The 20,420-nt window shown below is 38.0% G+C and overlaps 1 protein-coding gene across 2 annotated transcripts; it reads right to left on the reverse strand.

Moving 5' to 3' along the window:
- Nucleotides 1-1,419: 1,419 nt before the first annotated feature.
- Nucleotides 1,420-19,692, reverse strand: LOC132536291 (protein fantom-like). Of its 2 annotated transcripts, XM_060183915.1 has the most exons (6): nt 19,244-19,692; nt 15,491-15,578; nt 14,088-14,229; nt 10,039-10,337; nt 4,070-4,172; nt 1,420-1,606 (listed from the first exon to the last, which is right to left on the reverse strand). In XM_060183915.1, exons 1-6 carry the CDS (start codon nt 19,328-19,330, stop codon nt 1,435-1,437), a joined length of 891 nt encoding a protein of 296 aa, XP_060039898.1. In that variant the 5' UTR covers nt 19,331-19,692; the 3' UTR covers nt 1,420-1,434. The 2 variants fall into 2 exon arrangements, with proteins under 2 accessions (XP_060039898.1, XP_060039899.1); XM_060183916.1 differs by lacking the exons at nt 1,420-1,606; nt 4,070-4,172; nt 10,039-10,337 and having other exon boundaries at nt 14,081-14,229; nt 19,244-19,688.
- Between the last annotated feature and the right edge of the window lie 728 nt (nt 19,693-20,420).

Consider the following 20,420-nt stretch of genomic DNA (forward strand, 5'->3'; position numbering starts at 1 on the left):
TTTATAAGTGAGATAACAGGGTACCAGGCTGAGGTTAATTAACTAAAGGAAATAAAGAAAATACAATAAATGAAACAAGGTCACTAACTACTAGAAAAGTTTTGAAGGTAAATGATTGGTTCATGGGATTTCAGCATACTATTTACTCCTGAGTATGCTAGGTACAAAGTGCAAGGACCAGGTCAAGGATCCTGGTTTGAGTCCCCAGCTCCCTACCTACAGGGGGGTTGCTTCACAGGTGGTGAAGCAGGTCTGTAGGTGTCTATCTTTCTCTCGCCCTCTATGTTTTCACCTCCTCTCTCAATTTCTCTTTGTCCTATCCAACAAAAACGACAGCAATAACAATAACAGCGATAAACAACAAGGGCAACAAAAGGGGGAAAATAGTCTTCAGGAGCAGTGGATTTGTAGTGCAGGCACCAAGCCCCAGCGATAACACTGGAGGCAAAAAATAAATAAATAAATAAAAAATTTAAATTATATATTTGATAGGACAGAGAGAAACTGGATAGAGAGGGAGAGAGAAAGAGAGACACCTGCAGCACTGCTTTACCACTACTGAAGTGTCCCCCCTGCAGGTGAGGACTGGGGCTTGAGCATGGTAGGACCTTGACCATTGTAATGCGTGTGCTCAATCAGGTGCACTGGTGCCCAGTCCCACCAGAAGACAAATTCTTGTTAGAAGCATAATGTTCAAAAGCCAGCCGAAAGGTACTAGGGGCCAAAAAATGATAAAAGAGGATGGTACAGAAAATCCTACCGTAAATTAAAAGCATCAAAAATGAAGAAGTAACAAGGCAACTACAGATGGATTTTGCTATTATCTGTAAACTCAGGAGAATTAAATAATTGTTGCATTTTTAATATTTAGAAGTTGTGGTAACACTTTTTTTTTTTTTTTATGCTGCCATGAAAATTAGTGCCTTTTAAAGTTGAAAAAACCTTAAGAGTCTGAATTATTCACAAGGCATACCCACAGTTCAGTCTTTGTCACATATTTTTCTTCGTGGTAAAGTCGAATGATGTCAAAACTTCCAACAATCTTGGTAATGGAGCAAATAAATAGAAACAAAAAGCAGAAGATAGCAGTTGGGAGGCCTAAAATCAGCTTAGAGGAAGAATTTTTTTTTAATTTTTTAAATCTTTATTTATTGGATAGAGACAGTCAGAAATTGAGAGGGAAAGGGGTGACAGGAAGAAATACATAGAGAGACACCTGCAGTCCTACTTTACCACTCGCAAAGCTTTCCCCTTGCAGGTGGGGACTGGGGGCTCGAATCCGGGTCCTTGCACACTGTAACATGTGTGCTCAACCAGGTGCACCGCCACCCAGGCCCTATGTGAAGAATTTTAAGTAAAAACATGATGTTTAAATAGACTAGACATATCCTTTTATGGCATATGATAAAGTATTTTAGACTAATTTTGACCTTATCAAAGTGATATTTCTGTTTTGCCATACCTTTGATCTGTAGCCTGCTGTTCTCGAAGTTGAAGAAGAGATAACTCAATTTCATTTTCTTTTCTCCTTAACTGAGTTTTCAGGATCTCAGACAAATTCTCTAACTCTTCTATCTGGGCTCTCTGTGACTGAATCACATTTTCTCTGAAATGAAAAACCTTTATAAGAATGTGTAGCTTGAAAAACAATTTACACTATTTAAGATTAGTGCAAAGATAGTTCTTTATGATACAGAGCAACTTTTTTGCTGTTGTTGAGGCCTGGGAGAAAGAACAGTGATAGCACTGGGGACTTGTGTGTGAGGTGTCCCAGGTTCACTTCTTGGCATCACCACTGTCAGAGTGATTCAGTAAAATTTTTAGTTAAATGCTTCTGCACATTGTGGAATGTTAGCAGACCAACATGATGATTGAAAGTAAATACGGAAAAACACAAGATAACACTTTTTTTTTTCTTACAAGGCAGTGTTCTAAGCAACAGATTGAATGTTCAATTGATCGCCTGCTTTGTACTCTATAATCTGGTCATCTTCAGATAATTTACATACTTTTGAACTTGCAGATGCACATCTGCCTATACCAGCCAAATTAACACTTCAGAGAAAGATGGCAGGAGATTTGTAAAGCATAACTTAGTTGCCTCTGTCATGTGTTTATCTCATAAAACTAGTATGAACCCTGACTTTCAAGTTAATTTGCAGAGTAAGATTAGGTTTAGTTTAGTGGGGTTTTTTTTTAATGATGACACAGACTAAAGCAGTATTTCATTACTGGGCATGTGCATATTTAGTTGTAAATCCAATTGCTAACATTTACAACAAATTTGTAATATTTAATTACAAGTTTGGGTCAAGAACAATGGGGTACTTTTGATGAACCTAATTCTAGGTACATATAATTGTGCCTAATATATATTATATGTTTTTTTTTTTTTTAACTGGGAGACCAATGCTTTACAGTACAGTTGTTTGCACATGAGGACAGTTTCTCATCTCAACATGACAGGTATCTACAAAACATCCTCACCCCCAAACTAGGTCCTTTTCATCCTTATGGACCAGGATGTGAAAGTCTCCCCTCCTTCAACCCTTCTCCCAGCCTTCCTTTTACAAAGTACTTTGGTGCAAAACACCAAACCAGTTTAAGTTTGGCTCTGTTTTTTCCCTTTCTGTTCTTGTTTCTTAAGTTCTGCCTGTGAACGCAATCATCCTATATTCATCTTTCTCTTTCTGGCTTATCTCACTTAACACGACTCCTTCAAGCTCCATCCGGATGAGGTGACTTCTTCATTCTTAATAGTTAAGTAGTATTCCATTGTGTACACATATATGCAGGATGACTTTCTTAGCCATTCAGTTGTTGGACACCTAAGTTGCTTCCAAGTTTGTGCTAATACAAATTGTGTTGCTATGAACACAGGTATGCATAAATCATTTTGGATGTTTTTGTTTGTTTCCTTAGGCTGTATCCCCAGAACAGAAATTGATTAATCATAAGATAAGTCAATTTTCTTTAAATTTCACTCTCTCAAAGCACTAATCATTACTGTAACATTCACTTAAAATATTCAAAACAATTTAACTTACAATACTCTGAATAAATGAAAGAATTATACTTTTTGCTTAATTATTTTCCTCTTACTCTTAATTGTTATTTTCTTATGACTCAGGTGAAGATTATAGGTATCTTTACTTGTGTGATTCACAGACACTAAAATCATGAGGGTTCAATTAATTGAAAAAGTAACTGTGGCAGAAGTAACCTTTTTGAAACCATAATAAATGAAAGTGGCACCACAGAATTACATTGAAACAAAGTCTGAAATCAATATGCATTTGATATCTTAAAAATTTAAGCCATTCTCTGCAATTCTATTTTTTCAACAACAAAAAAGTTGAATTCAGATTTTTAAAAAATTACTATTTTTCTGAGAATGAAAATGTTGTCTCCATGCTTTATGCCATTCTAAATAACTGGACTTCATATCATTTCTTGGGCAGTTATGAGTAACGTGAAACATTCTATAAGTTCATCAATTCAATTGGTTAAGTTGCTCATTTCCTCATTTCACTAAAAACACATTATCTAGTGTATGTCCTTATTCCACAGAACTAGCTGTATTTTAGTGAAGTAAATTATTTACAGGTAAACCAATTTCCTTTAAAAATAAAGGAAAGAGGGGGTCGGGCGGTGGCACAGTGGGTTAAGTGCATATGGCGCAAAGGCCAAGGACCGGCGTAAGGATCCTGGTTCGAGCCCCCCGCAACCCAACTGCAGGGGAGTCGCTTCACAGGTGGTAAAGCAGGTCTGCAGGTGTCTGTCTCTCCCCCTCTGTCTTCCCCTCCTCTCTCCATTTCTCTTTGTCCTATCCAACAATGAACAACATCAACAATGGCAATAATAGTAACCACAACGAGGCTACAACAACAAGGGCAACAAAAGGGGGAAGAAATGGCCTCCAGGAGCGGTGGATTCATGGTGCAGGTACCGAGCCCAGCAGTAACACTGGAGGGAAAAAAAAAATAAATAAAGGAAAGAGAAGAATAAAAAAAAAAGAGAGAGAATCAACAAACAGTTTTAAAATGACCACAAAAAAAGGAATACCTACAAATTTCTTATTTCTCCTCTGGCTTCTTCAAGTAAAGTGTCATCATACTTAGTAAGCATGGGTTGCAAGGTTTCTGTTACATCTACATCTTGGAATCTAATACCTTAAAATAAATTAATAAGATTCTGTAAGTGAAGTTAGAAAAGATGAACCCTTGATTTGCTCTCAAGGATATCTGTTATATAATGAAATTTCTAAGTGCTCTACAGTATGTAGAATTAGAAATACACCACCAAAGAGACTATTAGATTTCAGTCATCAGGAAGCATTAAGTAGAACACAGCAGCAAGTATTGCCTATTTAGCAAACTCTACTTTGGAAACCACATTACCTAGAAATGATTCGATACAAGTTAGATTTAGAAATCCTGAAGTTATTTCTGGAAGAATCAAAGATATCAATTCAGATCTTTACAATATAAACTGACATATGAAGGAAAAATGTCACAAAAATTGGCTTTTGGTACACTGATAAAGGTTTCTAAGCAGTCATTCATATCCCTTGACTTTACTGGGTCAACTTTCTCAGATAGAAAGACTGAGACATGTGGTCTGGGAGGTGGCGCAGTGATAGGGCTTTGGACTCTCGAGATGAGGTCCTGAGTTCGATCCCCGGCAGCACATGTGCCAGAGTCTGTTTCTTTCCCTCTCCTCCTATCTTTCTCATTAATAAATAAATAAAATAAAATCTAAAAAAAGAATGACTGAGACAGAGAGAAGAAACCAGAGCAGTGGAGCTTCCCCCAGTGTGATGGGGGCTGGGTCATGTGCATGGCAAAACAGGTACCCTCCAGGTGAGCTCTTTTGCCCTTGACCTTACATTCTGGACTATATTTTTACTGTGTGACTCACAGATACTGTTGAATGTAAGTTTAAGTATTTTATGTGCTTTGGTATGCTCTACTTCAAAAAGAAAATCCATATTTAACCAATGGTAATTCCAGAAGAATCATTTATAGGTACCTTTAGGTAAAACATTTTTTAACTCCTGGTTATCAAAATGCTTACGTAACTTTGAGACTTTGAAACGGTAAGTAATCATGGTGTGCTAAAAGGCACAATACATGAAAACGGATGTTTAACAAGCTGAGAGGTAGCACAGTAGATAAAGTGCAGGACTCAAGCATGAGATCCTCAGCATGGTACATGTCAGAGTGATGATCTGGTTCTCGCTCTTTCTTGTTCATTAATAAATAATAAAAATTAAAAAATGGATATTAGTTGCATAAATACACACAAAGGATCTAGAATGAGAGGTTAAACTGTATTTATAGAAGGCATTGTTGTTTACCTTGTTTTTTTTTAAATATTTATTTATTTATTTATTTTGAAGGAGAGCTACAGAGAGGAAGAAACAGAGGTAGAAAACAGACTTTGAGACTCAGCTCTGGCTTATCATGGTGCTAGGGATTGAATCTGGGACCTCAGAGCCTCATGCATGAATGTCTTTCTGTATAACCACTGTGCTATTTTCCCAATCCTTTCTTGTATGTTTCTAAATTTCCTATTATTCACATGTTAACTTTTTTTATCTTTATTTATTTTCCCTTTTGTTGCCCTTGTTTTTTTTTATTGTTGTATTTATTATTGTTGTTGTTATTGATGTCGTCATTGTTGGAGAGGACAGAGAGAAATGGACAGAGGAGGGGAATACAGAGATGGGAAGAGAAAGATAGACACCTGCAGACCTGCTTCACCGCCTGTGAAGCGACTCCCCTACAGGTGGGGAGCCAGGGTCTCAAACCGAGTCCTTGCACTTCGTGCCATGGGCACTTAACCTGTTGCGCTACAGCCCGACTCCCACATGTTAACTTTTAAAAGTCACTTAAAAATATCTTTGCTGCTGCACTTAAAATATATATATATTTTAAATAAAAGTTATACACATAAAAAGCTATTTACAATTTTATGAACTTGATCCCATTGCATATTAAATATAATTTTAATTAAGAGTTACATTTACAGAATAATTAATGGTTCAAGGGATATAAATTTGCCAACTAATTTATTATTTGTAAATGTGAATAGTCCTGGATGTAAAGTTACAAAAATATTCACTCTTTTTAGAAAAGTTTGCTTCTCTATATGAGAATTTCAATTTGCATAAAGTAAAATTATTTGTTATTTCCAAATCTTTCACCATCAATTGTAATCCAAACTAAAGAATAGAAAAAAAAAGGAGCAGAAAACACTCTGTCTAAAACATCAAAATAATAAAAATGTGGTTATCTGCAAACTACATTATTTGCACAGCAATGCTATTTGAAAACTTTTACTACACAATGTAAAATAAAACAAATATTTCTAGAATTGAAGATAGCTTACTTATACTCCAGAAAAGTCTTAAATTTTTTAGTTCTGGGAGTTGGGTGGTAACGCAGCAGGTTAAGCACATGTGGCGCAAAGTGCAAGGACTTGCATAAGGACCCCTGTTCCGAGCCCCTGGCTCCCCACCTGCAAGGGAATCATTTCACAGGCGGTGAAGCAGGTATGCAGGTGTCTGTCTATCTTTCTCTCCCCTACTCTGTTTCCCTCTCCTCTCTCCATTTCTCTCTGTCCTATCCAACAACATCATCATCAATAATAACTACAACAATAAAACAAGGGCAACAAAATGGAATAAATAAATAAATATAAAAAAAAAGGAAAGAAAATTTTTTTAGTTCCATGATTTGGCAATGGTTAATATTTTAAAACATAATTACTTTACAAAAATTGTGAAAAAAAGTTTTTTTTCTACTGGTTTTCACAATAAGAATGGTTTCTACATATACTAACACCTTAAACTAGTAATTTTCACCCTTTATTCTGGCAAGGCACTAGATCATATTTGAAGATTTATATGTTGATATGAGGCAAAAGAGAGAGAAAGAAAGCAGAGTACTACTTGACATTATGTGTTGTCCAGGATTTAATCAGGACCCTCATACAAGCAAATCCTGTGCTCTAACCATTGAATAGCCTCTCTGGCACTAGATATTATCTGTATAGTAGCTTGGGTTACGGCTGTGGTCAGAGAGAGTCTGGGATTCTCACCTAGCAATGAGTGGTTGAAATATTTCTGAATGTCTGGCCCAAGTCCCAGCTTCAAATATAGTCTTGAAAGGTTTAAGGCTACTAAGGTTACCTTCACAGTGATGCTTTCCTCAGAAAGATCATGCTTAAATTATTAATTTTGGCCAGGAGGAGGCACAGTGGATAAGGCTGTACTTTCATACATACCTGGGTCCTCGGTTCAATCCCCAGCACTTCATGCACTAGTCCTACTATGTTTTTCTCTCTCTCCTAATACCTCATAAACAAATAAATAAAAAGACCTTAAATATTTTTTTATAAGTATCTGTCACCAATGAATGCTTTGAGCAAGTTCTATGTCTTGGACTTTGCAGCAGACAGTGAAAATAACGTCTGAACAAGACTAGAGAAATATAGGAAAAATCCAAGTTATACAATCACATTTTAAGTAGACTGCTGTAGTGGAGGTGAGGTGAGAGAGGGCTGAAAGAGTTGAGGGAGATAATAAGCTGGCAGAGGGCCTGGTGTGCTGACACTATCATGGGGAGATAAACTGTATAAACTGTGACTTTGTCAGTCTTATAAATCATTTTTCCCAATAAAGTGATTTAATGAAAAAACAGATTTGACTGCTCTGTGGCTCTTTTTATTATTTTCTATGTGGAGAAACTTCCAGTAAATCTGCCCCCCCCACTCCCTACCCCAGAGCACTGTTCTGGCATTGCTGGTGCTACAGATTAAACCAAGGGGCCTTTGCTGCCTCAGGTACATAAGTCTTTCTGCATAACCATTATGCTTTCTCCCTACCCTGAGAAAATTCTATTTTTTAAAAAATATTTATTATTTATTCCCTTTTGTTGCCCTTGTTGTTTTATTGTTGTAGTTATGACTGATGTCATTGTTGTTGGATAGGACAGAGAGAAATGGAGAGAGGAGGGGAAGACAGAGAGGGGGAGAGAAAGACACCTGCAGACCCGCTTCACCGCTTGTGAAGCAACTCCCCTGTAGGTGGGGAGCTTGGGGCTCGAACTGGGATCCTTATGCCGGTCCTTGGCACTTTGTGCCACCTGTGCTTAACCCGCTGCGTTACCGCCCGACTCCTGAAAAAAATCTTTTATTTAAAAAGCAACTCAGCATAATTTGGGCACTGTTTTTATTTAGTATGAGAGATTCTATATACCTTGCAAATTATTTTGCCCAAGTATAACCATGGATGACAAAACTAGGGTTCGGAAATTATAAGACTTTTTCTTGGTCATCACTGGGGCTTCATTATTCCAGGCTGACGTTTGCAGATGGAAAGAGAGAGATAAAGATATACAGACAGAGATTAAGCTTCATTCACGTGGTGGGGGCCAGACTCAAACCTAATCCAAGCCTATGGCAAAGCAGGTGTATTGTTGAAGTAAATTATCTTTCTGGGCCTGATATGTAACTTTTTAGAGTTAAAATAAATTATGATGGAGCTTCCCTTTTCTGATCTTTTAATCTAATCTATTATCAGTCCATTTTACAGATTTTGAAAATGGGATTCCAGTCAAGGACTTTCTCCCATGTAAAGAGCTCATCAGTAGCAGAATGTATTTTCTAACTTCTAGTCCACTATAATTTCCTTGGTTATATTCAAATCTATATTACATGACTAGGAGTAGCCAAACTCTTTCATTCTACAGCTAGTCCTGCCTATGAAAAGGCCTTATTGACTTCAAAGGAATTTTGTCTAAGGGCCAGACAGCATTTACATTTTGTCTTGGAAAAAAAAAAAAAAGAACAAAAATTTCTCCCTTTCTGTTCATATGTTGTTTTATCTTTCTCAATGAACTGCAAGTTTACATAATTTTTGTGCCCCCTCCCCCGGCCAAGTCTGGTTTTCATAAGAAGCATATGCTAAAAGATCATTAGATCTAAGCTTTTATTTCCTTTTGCAGTAGTTGAAAAAGTAGTAAAAAGTTACTGTTATTTCATAATAAGTGAAATTTGCATGTGGGTAGACAGAACCGGGAATTTTCATTAGAAATATTTAGATTACGGCATTCTGAGTGACTCAGTCTGTAGAGTGCACACTTATCATGTATAAGGATCCATGTTCGAGTCCTAGGCTGTTACACTGGAGGAATACTGGAAACAGGGAACTTCATGATGGTGAAGCAGTACTGTGATATCTCTCTTGCTCTGTTAAGAAAAGAAAAAAAAGTCTGCCAGGAACACTGGACTCCTGTAGGCACAAAGCCCCAGAGAAATGCTGGCAGTAAGGAAAAGGCTAGGGGCAGGCAGGGGGAGAGATGTTTAGATTCTTTCTATACTGAATCTTGCCTATGACGCTGAATTGTAACCGGGGTATACTTTAGGAAATAAGATCTCAAAATGATTGTTTTAGGAGATAGAAGACACTTACTTACATATGGTCACTTACTTAGTCCTTTTATTTGATGTAAAAAGAAAACCAAGTTCAAAGTCCTTAGAAGACTTAGCCAAGGTCACACCACCTTGTACCCAGAGAAAAAGAGCCCAGCTTTAAAACTCCCCTGGTTATATGGGCATTCCATAATGCGTAGCTGCTTCTACACAATGGGGAAAAATTTAACAGCTTTGAAAATTCTATAAAAGGTTACTAAACAAAGAAGTTTCACTGTCACCAGTAAACAATAAGCATACTACCTGGTTTTTGTATTTTGAGTCAATGTGATTTCCATCTATCTAATATAAGAAACCAACCCAAAGTAACTAAATTCATTCATATCTTTATTTCATACAAGTCTATTCTATCAGGATGCATAGGTACGCTCAATGTTTTTCTAAATACATTTGAGTGTAGTGATCACTAAAGTAAATGATTCTTAGTTAAAAAGTTAAAAAACATGAGTATGGGGGGGAAGTCTATGTTTGCATACTCACAAACACAAAAAAACTTATTCAAAGACTAAAATTTAGGATTCAGTGTAAGTTTTACTTTACCTTTCCTGGGGCATTCCTTTAGGCCTGCATTTTCATTTGCCTTTCGACGCCCTGTATTAACACGAGATCTCACATAATTGTATGGTGCTTGCCTGTAACCCTGGATTTGAAGTTGTTGTTTGGTTGAAATTAGTCTGTTTTTAAGGACTTCATTTTGTCTTTCAAGCTCATGAACTTTCTCTTGCAGTTGCTCAATCATTTCTTCCATTTCCACATTGCGCCCCAACCGCTTGGGGCCGCCACCAACCTGTTCATATCTTTTCTTGTCATTAACCAGGCGTATTAACTTGGTGGCCATTCTAGGGAAATAATAAAAAGATGAAAAGGAATGTGAGAAGTCAGCATAAAATGCATTCTGTTGAAAGGAACATAATCACTGTGAAGACTTCAGTGCAGAACCTGAATAATAAATTTCAGGTTTTGATGTAAATATTACTGCCTGTGAAGAACCCTTTGATGATAATTGAAACCACTGGGCAACAATCTGCTTTATAGCACTGACAAATAACAGTTTCCTAAGGCTTATCATTTAAGGTTAGTAAAGAGAGGACACATATTTACTCCATATGTTCCTCAAATGCAATTTTTAACGCATGACCTTATGTAGGAATGCTGTATGCACTTAAATGTAGCTACAGATTGTGGATGTGGTGGGTTATATCGGCAATCCACAGTAAGTTAAAACTTTTGAAAAGTGTATTAAGACTATGCAGCATTTAGGTTATGTACTGCTTTTAGCTTCTCCAGGATTAAGACATATTGCATATATAAAAATGTTAGGATGCATACCTATATACATGTAGAACCCCTATGAAACATTCAAAAGTAGGCTCAGTAACTATGCAAGTTTAATGGTAGAAAATAACGAGATGAAGAACTATTTTAATTAATGGTACATATATTGTGATTTTGACATTTCAGGGGTTTAGACCTTTAACTCTTTTTAAGTTTTGATAAAAACTAGTTGGACAGAACAAAAGACAGAAAGGGCACATGGGGGTGATGTAATATACATGCACGGAAAACATGCCTGACAGTGAGTGGAAAAATCTTGGCAGAACAAGAAAGAAAAGGTGGCTTTGATGAGAGACACAAGTTCAAGATTTTACAAAATTGGTCGCACATCTTCAATAGTTGATTCTAGTTTATAGTGAATCTATTTTTATAAAGACTCAGCCAGGAGATTAGAAAAAAAAAAAACCACTTCATTCTTCTTTAAATGGATTTTACTTTATTTTAGAATGGTTATGGACAGAAGCTTTTACTTAAGAGAACAAAAGTGAAATAAAAAAAAAAACCTTAATAGCTTTGGGATGTCATAGAACCACTTTTTGGTCCGTTCCCCCCCCCCACCCCCCAGCAGAGTCCTTTGTAAAAGTGGTAGTAATACATGTCTATCTACACTTCTGGTTACCCGGCCTACAGCATGTGGCATCAGGGAGAGCTATGCATAACATAATCAGTTAAGATTGTTTTCTCTTTCCCTTGAGGCACATCCATTAAACATGCTTTATAAAGGATACAGGATAATAGAAACCAAGATCCAAGAGTACCACAAATACTCTAGTAAGATAATCAATGAATTGCTCCTTTTCCACCTAATCCAAAGAATGATATATCATTGGGAGAGTCGGCCAAGTATCAGATAACATCAGAGACATACATTCTAACTAGCCCTTTAATGAGTTTACAATTCTGAATCACATCTAATGGCTTATCCACAGAAATGTAGTAACCATCTGAATGAGATGTCGACTCAAGTATCTGAATCTCCTATTATGCTGAGACTTTCACAGGGAGATGGAGACTATGTTAAAAAGAAAGATAGACTTAATATGAAAAAATACAAGAGAAAAACATCTAGAGAAAAACACATGACCCCAATCTTTAAAGCAAGAAAAGCACATCAATAGTGTGACTTAAAGTCTCCTCAGAGGGGAGTTGGGCAGTAGCGCAGCAGCTTAAGTGCAGGTAGCGCAAAGCTCAATGACTAGCGTAAGGATCCTGGTTCAAGCCCCCGGCTCCCCACCTGCAGGGGAGTTGCTTAATAGGTGGTGAGGCAGGTCTACAGGTGTCTATTTTTCTCTCCCCCCTCTGTCTTCTCCTTCTCTCTCCATTTCTCTCTGTCTTATCCAACAACGAATGACATCAACAATAAAACAAGAAGGGCAACAAAAAGGAATAAATAAATAAAATAAAACAAGTTAGACACAGTTCACCAGGTAGAGTGAACAATGTGTGAGTATCAAAGTGGAGTACCCTGCCACCACGTGAGCACCATGCGGAAGGGAAACTTCATAAGTGGTGGATGGTGATGTAGTTATTTCTCATTCTCTGTCTCTTGTCCTCCTCTGCCAGGAGGAGTGGGATTGATTGTGCAGGTGCAAAGCCCCACCATGAAGCTCCGGCAAAAATTCATCTAAGATGTTTAAGTAACCTTTGCCAAGACACACAAGATTGTACCCGTTCATCTAATGGTAACAATAATTGTTGTTGTCATGATTTGATTATTTTATGGTATGAAAGAATCAGATGCAGTCTGATAAGGTTTGAGAACTTTTAGAATTACATTAATTTTCAAGAGGTGGCTTATCAAATCTATACTACTTACTACTAAAGGAAGTACTAATCACCTCTTAAGTCAATTAACTCATATTACTAGCAGGCATAGTCAGATGTGGGAAAGAGAGAAGGAATTTAAACTTTTAAAAAGTCTATATTATAAGATGGACAAAGAACATCAGAGCACTTGTCAGGTTTGGCATAAGGTGATGGCAGATACTGTAGCTGTAGCCTCTGTGGTCTCAGGCATATAAGTTGGTGCTTTAACAGATTTAGCTATCTTCCCAGTCAGAATTTAAATTTTGAATGGTCACTGGGTCAAGGTTCAATTTTTTTCCCCAAAATTTAATTACTTTGTTGAGGAAATGTGATTTACAAGACAGCAATTGTCATAGGGGTATGGTTTCTTATGTTCCAAAGTAGGTGTCAGCACACCTCACCCACCACCAAACTGCCATCTTTCTTCATCATAGGGCACTGGATCCCCAACTCCATTTCAGCCTCCCCCTGCCATTCTCAGGTTGATCAAAGAAAAAAAAAAACTGTTTCTTTTCCCTTTTTTTTTTTTATTTGTTGGATAGAGACAGTCAGAAATTGAGAGGGAAGGGGGTGATAGAGAGGGAGAGACACAGAGAGACACCTGCAGCACTGCTTCACCACTTGTGAAGTTTTCCCCCTGCAGGTGGGGACCAGGGGCTCGAACCTGGGTCCCTGCACACTGTATAACATGTGTGCTCAACCAGCTGCGCTACCACCTGGCCCCCAAAACAACTGTTTTATAGCTATAAACTTCACATCTCATTCTGACAGGCTAATGTGTATGTGTTACTGGTTAGAAAAGAGAGCAGGTGGAGCTCCAGTGGTGCAATCGGTTAGCGTGTGGTACTTATAGAGAAAAGAGAGCAGGTAAATGAGTCACATGTCTTGAAAAAGTCACATGTCTTGTAATCATAACTCAAAAACCAAAAGTATACTTCTGTACACTGAGCAGGTGAGTGGACCATTAAAATGAAGTCCATGGAAGAGAAACTTAACTAGAAACTTATCCCTCCTTTAGCATACACTGTTTCTTATAGTGGCAGGGGCTCACACATGTTAAAAGTCCATCACTTCCTAGTCGTTTTTTTTTTTTTTTATCCTTATTATTTAGGATAGACAGAGAGGGGCCAAGCAGTGGCAAACCTGGTTAAGTGCATGTACTACAGTGCACAAGGAGCTGGGTTCAAGCGCCTGGATCCCATCTGCAGGGGAAAAACTTCATGCTATTGCATTTTGCTTACAATCTCAACTTCAGATATAGTAAATATATTTTTGTTGCTTTATTATTCTAGTTTGTATGATTTTACATTTCTAAAACCTGTAATTATTTTAAAACCTCCCTTGTTCCAAAAAAGATTCAAGTGGGGTTTTCAATTCAGCTAATTAAAAATCATACAGTCCAAACTTTACATAATCAGAAAAAAAAGCTAAAAGCTTTTTATCATAACCTTTTAATTTTATCCTCTTGTTTGCAGGCGTGCTGTTTAAGTAAAATGTTTTCATCATGCAAACGCAAAAATCTGTCTTCCAGTTCCTCGCGACTGATACGTGACACTGCCTGACGAGACTTCATTGTTCGTGTTGGAGTTTCTATAGAAATAATGGTAAATAATAGTTAAGATTATTTAATACAGTCTAAAAATATCAACCTAGAGAGATAGGCAGTGGCACACCTAGTTGAATGCACACATCACTATGTGCAAGGATCTGGGTTTGAGTCCCCACTCTTTACCTGCATGGGGGACACTTTATGAGTAGTGAAGCAGGTCTGCATGTGTCTATCATTAATTTCTCTCCCTTCCTATCTCCCTCTCCACTTTGAATTTCTTTCTTTTCTGTTGAGTAAAATAGGGAAGGTAGAAAAAGGGGAAAAATGGCTGCCAGTAGTAGTAAGATTCATAGTGCCAGCACTAAGCCCCGGCAGAGATTAAAGCCTTATGGTGAGTTACTGAGTGCAAGAATTGCATTTACAGAACTGAAACACAATAGTTTTACACACTTAAGTTTATTTACTTATAATATACTAATAATCTAAAGCAAAATTTCTAGATGTTATTTACTACTAACAACAAAAGCTGAATAGTCAAACATACCTTCCTCACTGACAATACAACGATGACCTTTGTGTAACAGTTTAAGATGACTATCTATACTATCTGATCAACAGTTGTATCAAAACATATTTGTGGGATATATTTTACATCAGTCTTTTAAGTAAACATAGTGACATAACAGCATAGTTAATACACTGTATACAAATTCACAGCTCTACGTTCTGTAGTTTTTTGAAAGCAGTGCTTTTCTTAATTTTAAAGTGCTTTTTAGTTCAACAGCAGCAGCCCTTAAGTGACAAAAAAAAAAAAAATTGAACAAAGTCTTTAATAGAGTACAGCCTTTTTTTTTTCTTAAAAAAAAAAACATTATCACTTGTATAAATAAATCATTTTTAGATATTCTGCTTAACTGGAAGGAAAACTAGTAAATAGGGCATTTCCTCCTATATAGCACTTAAGACATTTTAGTGGTGAATGTGATTTAAACCAGCAATTCAGTTTGGAGGTTTGACACTCTGAAGTTTCTACTGATGTTTGGAATTTTAAAAGATGATTTATCACAATTCCTTATCAGAATGGGGGTTTTTACATTTTCTACGAGCTGTTGATAACTGATGCATGCATGCAGTAAAAATACCATATGTTGCTCTTAACTCTCCACTTTGTTTAGGTCAATTAAGAACTATACAGTTACTTAAGTGGATGGGTTTGTGTAAATATCAGAAATACTTTCAATTTACAAGTAAAGCAGACACTGATCAAAATTTCTAACTGTAATAAATAACAGCTGGCCATACCTTGTATCGCTCCCATTCCAAAGAGGTTTGGATCTATATCTTTCACAGGCAGGTCTCCTGCAGTCTCATCACTTGGACCAGACATGGCCTGTGTAGAAAAGAAATTCAAATAAAATCTTTCCAAGTTATAACACTAGCTATGCAATGGAATGAGCCAAATAAAGTGAATACAGCACTAGAACTTTAATGGACATCTTACTGTCCATATGTGATGCTTGAAGATGAAAGCTCTATTCTAAAAGAAAAACTACCTTCAGTCATGGAGAGTGTTCTTTTCAGTGGCCTATTTCCTATAGTTTGCTTAGGAAAGAGAGTAAGCTTATCATTCTTCCTTCTTATTTCTTTATCTGAAACAATTCCAATCCTTTTCCTCTCAGATCTCAATAGAAGGGAGGTATATTGGAAATAACTCAAATAAGGAACTTGCTTCAAGTGGTTATTCTTGTATTTCTTAGCTGGTCATGTCACCTAGAATTGTTTCAGTTTCTTTCTTTTTTCTTTTCTTTTTTTTTTTTTCCTGTAAGAGAGGAAGTTTCATGAAAAAGGGAAAAGGAGAGAGAAATAACACAGAGAGAACTGTTTTGTCACTTTATGTGTTGCTGAAGAACAAACTCATGGTCCTACATGTGCTTGATGCCTGAGTTACCTTCCTGGCCCTTCAACTTTCAGCCACCAAATTACAGATACTACCATGATGCCAACCTGACTTCCCTGGGCAGAGGACCTCATCAATGGGTCCTGGAACCCCACCTCCCCATATCCCTACCCAACTAGGGAAAGATAGAGACAGGCTGGGAGAATGGATTGACCTGCCAACACCCATGTTCAGTGGAGAAGCAATTGCAGAAGCCAGACCTTCCCCCTTCTGTACCCCATAATGATCTGGGTCCATACTCCCAGAGGGATAACGGATAAGAAAGCTTTCAAGGGAGGGAGTGGGATACGGAACTGTGGTGGTGGGAATTGTACTCCTCTTAACCTATGGTCTTGTCAGTACTTTTTATTTTATAAATAAATTAAAAATATATTTTAAGAGAGGAAACCACTGTTTAAAAATGCAAAAAAAACCTCATAGTTATTCAAAGAATAGAAAATGGTAAGCTGTTGACATTTAGAACATTTGCCTGTGATGTCAAAATTATGTGAATATTTTCACGTTGATGCGTAAATGAATGAACCAAGCTTTATGTACGAAGTTTCATAAATTTACCAACTGGGTTATTTTTGGTGTGTATCTTTGCTTCCCTGAGGCTGGGATTGCATATTTTCCTACATCACTGTTCAGGCTACCCAATTATTCTGGCAATTTTACAGCTTCTATTGTTTACTGAGATGTGCCACCATAATTTTGCACGTGAATGGTTCATAGAAAGACTAGCAAAAAAGAAATCAAAAGGAATGATTTTATACTTTTATTTCAATCTACCTCAGAAAGTCAAAACAAACTGCCAAAAAAGGAGTCCAAAAGCAGATAGACATTCAAAATGTATATAATTTGCACTTGAATTGTAAAAATCAGGGGAACCGGGCAGTGGCGCACCTGGTTGGGTATACATGTTACAGTGTGCAAGGACCTGGGTTCAAGCCCCCAATTCCAACCTGCAAGGGGAAAGCCTCACAAGTGGTGAAGCAGGGCTGCAGGTGTCTCTCTTCTTCTCTATCTCCTCATTCCCTCTTGATTTCTGGCTGTCTCTGTCCAATAAATAAAGATAATTAAAAAAAATAAAAATAAAGTTCAGGAGAACAGCAAGCTTACTTGTTCTGTTCACACCTCTTTATTCTCAAAAGCTGGCAGAGCTTGGCACAAAACTGTTTATTAAATAGCTGTTGAACAAAGCCCACGGGATTTCCTGTGGGTGGTCCTAGAAAATGATTACAATATTTTAGAAGCTGGGCTGTGATGCTCCTGGCAGAGTGTATACTGTGCATAAGGACCTGGATTCAAGCCCCTGGTCATCACTTGTGGGGTGGAAGCTTTGTGAGTGGTGAAACAGTACTGCAGGTCTCTTTCTTTCATCCTTTCCCCTCAGTTTTTCTCTGACTCTATCCAAAATGAATAAATAAATATTTTAAAAATTGTATGCAAGTGTTGTATATATATACAACATCTTTTAGGCAGAAGGTTTATACCATTTATTACAGCTCAGATAGAAATTGAGAACCACTGCATTTTGCTGTAACAAAAGCAGCTAACAGACTATATTTAGGAAATGATCCCTTTTCTTTTGGAAACAGTCATACTTAAAAGGTTGATGTTAGTGCCCAAGCTGTAAAAAAAACATTAAACACAAACCATTTGCAAGACTATACTTGGAGGGAATGTTTCTTTCTTTCCTTTTTTTTTTTTTTCTTTTTTAAGGTTTCTTTCTTTTTTCTTAATTAATTAATTTAAAAAAGGAGACATTAACAAAACCATAGGATAGGAGGGGTACAACTCCACACAATTCCCACTACCAGATCTCCGTATCCCATCCCGTCCCCTGATAGCTTTTGGAGGGAATGTTTCTATGGTTCCTTCCTCACAAAATATTTGTGAAGATAACTTTCCCATGCTAGGTATGGCAGTTTTTTTTTTTTTTTATAACAACAGCAATGCTAATGGTATCAGCATTTCTTGAATGTTTACCAAAATGTGTCAGGCACTATTGTAAGTCTTCTGCTTATATGAATTATTCCTGTGCGACTGTGACTAAAATGATCCCTATCATACAAATGAAGAGGATTAGATATAATTGAGATAACTTGCCAAAGATAACAAAACTAAAAATAGCTAGTCAATAAATATTTTGATAGTTAGAATTGGGATGTCAGAGGTGCTACTGGCATCCAGAGGTCAAGGGTGATATCCATCCTACAGTGCAAAGGAATCACAACAAAGCATTATCTAGCTCCCCAAATGCTAGTAGTAAGGAGGTTGCTCAGTGCTTCCATGCCTCTCTAACCCCTTCTCATGCCAATCCTTTTTGCTCACATGCTCCTCCCTGTTCTCCCTCATGTCCCCCCAAATCCATGGTCCTTATGTGAGTCTCAAGGACTTAACATTGGTTGGCTCCTCACTCACTCAGGTTCAGGTCTTCTCCCCTGAGCATTCTAAGTCTTTTCCTTAATTTCATTAGTTTACTCATTTTATAGCAATCGTCGCTATTCAAAATTATGTTTGGTTACCAATTTTTTACTAGTCTGTCTCCACTAAAAACGTGTACGCGTCTTGAGACAAGTAGGTCTTGTTGACAAGTCCAGGTACAGGACCTGGCATTTTTTCTTTTTTTGAGTAAAAATTAGTTGCTTGGTATGGAGATGAAAATGGTAAAGAGAAATCCCTTTCTTTCTGGCGTTATTAGGCAGTGAGTTAACGCGACGATAAACAGATAATTATACATCAGTAAACAATAGGCCACTCAGGAGACTTAGGGTCTAACCACCAGCTCTTACTCCTTGGCAAATGAAAAGCTGTGTTGACACTAACATAGTTGAAGGACTTGAACAGAGACAGCCATTAGCATGAACTCTCTTCAGCTAAGGTTTGGGGTGGGGATTTAAGATTTCAAACCATTTCAGGGCTTGGGGCTAGTGGGCGGGTTGTGATTTCAGGCCTGAAGATGTGCAGGAGTCTCGTGCAGGGCTGTGTCTCACGCGAGCAAAACTTCAGGGCCTCCTCCAGGCTTCAGAGCAGAACCTAGGCGTCCCGCCCGTGCTGGAGGAGAGGGGCGGGGGTCGCCGACATCCCCCTCTTTTTACCCCAAGAATACTCACCGCTACTCTCTCCCTGCCGCTAGCTGTGGTTGCTATAGCGCCCACAATGTGTGGGGCGGCTGGCCAAGAGGAGCACGGGAAAAACATGGCAGCCTCTCCCAATACCTCATGGGAAATGTAGTTCTCCTCTAGCCCTCCTGCTTCAGATCTTCGTGGAGTGGACTACTCTCGTCCAGCTGTCGAGGCTGGGAAATTCTCGTGCTTCAAACCCCGTGGCGCTTTCAGGCATTGCCGCTGTGCATCCTGGGAATAGTAGTTCTCAAGTTGCTGAGGGTGAATTGTACTGGACCAGAGCAGGTTAGCGACAGAACTACAGACAGGAGGGGGGCTTCGGGAGCCAGGAATCTACGCGACTAGCTGTGGCGAAGGCGGCTGGAGTGGCAGCATGAAGCGGACCCCGACCGCGGAGGAAAGAGAGCGAGAAGCCAAGGTATGTCGGGCTCTCTGGAGTCTGCAGTTCTTTCGTAAGCTTGTACTTATGGGCAGAGACCCGAAGGACTTGGTCGGATGGCGATCAGGCGCACGTTCTTAAGTCCAGGGATGACAGGGCCTTGGGAGCCTGAGACATTAGGGGCTATAAATGAGTGTTGCTTAGGATGCAGGCCTAGGCCTGCTTTGAAATAGTTGTTTTAGTGGCCAGCCGGTATGATCTGGTGCGGATTGGATACAAATCTTTTTCTGTTAGTTTTATTTCAACTTTTGGGACTCAGCCTATGGTAGTTACTTTTCCTTGACATGACAGTAATACTTGCAATAATGATTTTTTTTAGGATGCATGTATTAGGTGTCAAGCTCTGTACTAAGTTCGTAATATTTCTATCATTTCATATTCTTGCAACAGAAGGCCGCAAGATAGTTATTGTACAAATGGAGTATCCACAGCCCTGTTTTACAGATGAAGAATTGAATGTTATCTTTCCTTTCATCCCCCAAATTAAACTATTGATTTATTAAATATATTGACAATCTGTTCACTTTTTTTTTTTCTATCTCACCTTGGATAAAGCTCTATGTAATCACTTGTTGCAGTAGCCAAGGAAGTTTGCACTCACTCTGCACTCTTTTCTCTTTCTTCCAACACCACCAGTTTCTTCTTCACATTGTGGAGTGTGATCTTTTCAAAATGCAAATCTTCTCTTGTCCCTTTCCTTCCATTCTCTTCAGCCAGCCCACTACC

The sequence above is a fragment of the Erinaceus europaeus genome, unplaced genomic scaffold (genome assembly GCF_950295315.1).
Source record: "Erinaceus europaeus unplaced genomic scaffold, mEriEur2.1 scaffold_745, whole genome shotgun sequence".
NCBI classification, from domain to species: domain Eukaryota; kingdom Metazoa; phylum Chordata; class Mammalia; order Eulipotyphla; family Erinaceidae; genus Erinaceus; species Erinaceus europaeus.

Coding starts and splice junctions, on each gene's coding strand:
- LOC132536291 (XM_060183915.1), bottom strand. CDS start 19,330: ATGTTTTTCCCGTGCTCCTCTTGGCCAGCCGCCCCACACATTGTGGGC. Junction 14,230..15,490: donor TGGAATGGGAGCGATACAAG/GTATGGCCAGCT, acceptor TTATTTCTATAG/AAACTCCAACACGAACAATG. Junction 10,338..14,087: donor CAAGAGGATAAAATTAAAAG/GTTATGATAAAA, acceptor TTATTTCCCTAG/AATGGCCACCAAGTTAATAC.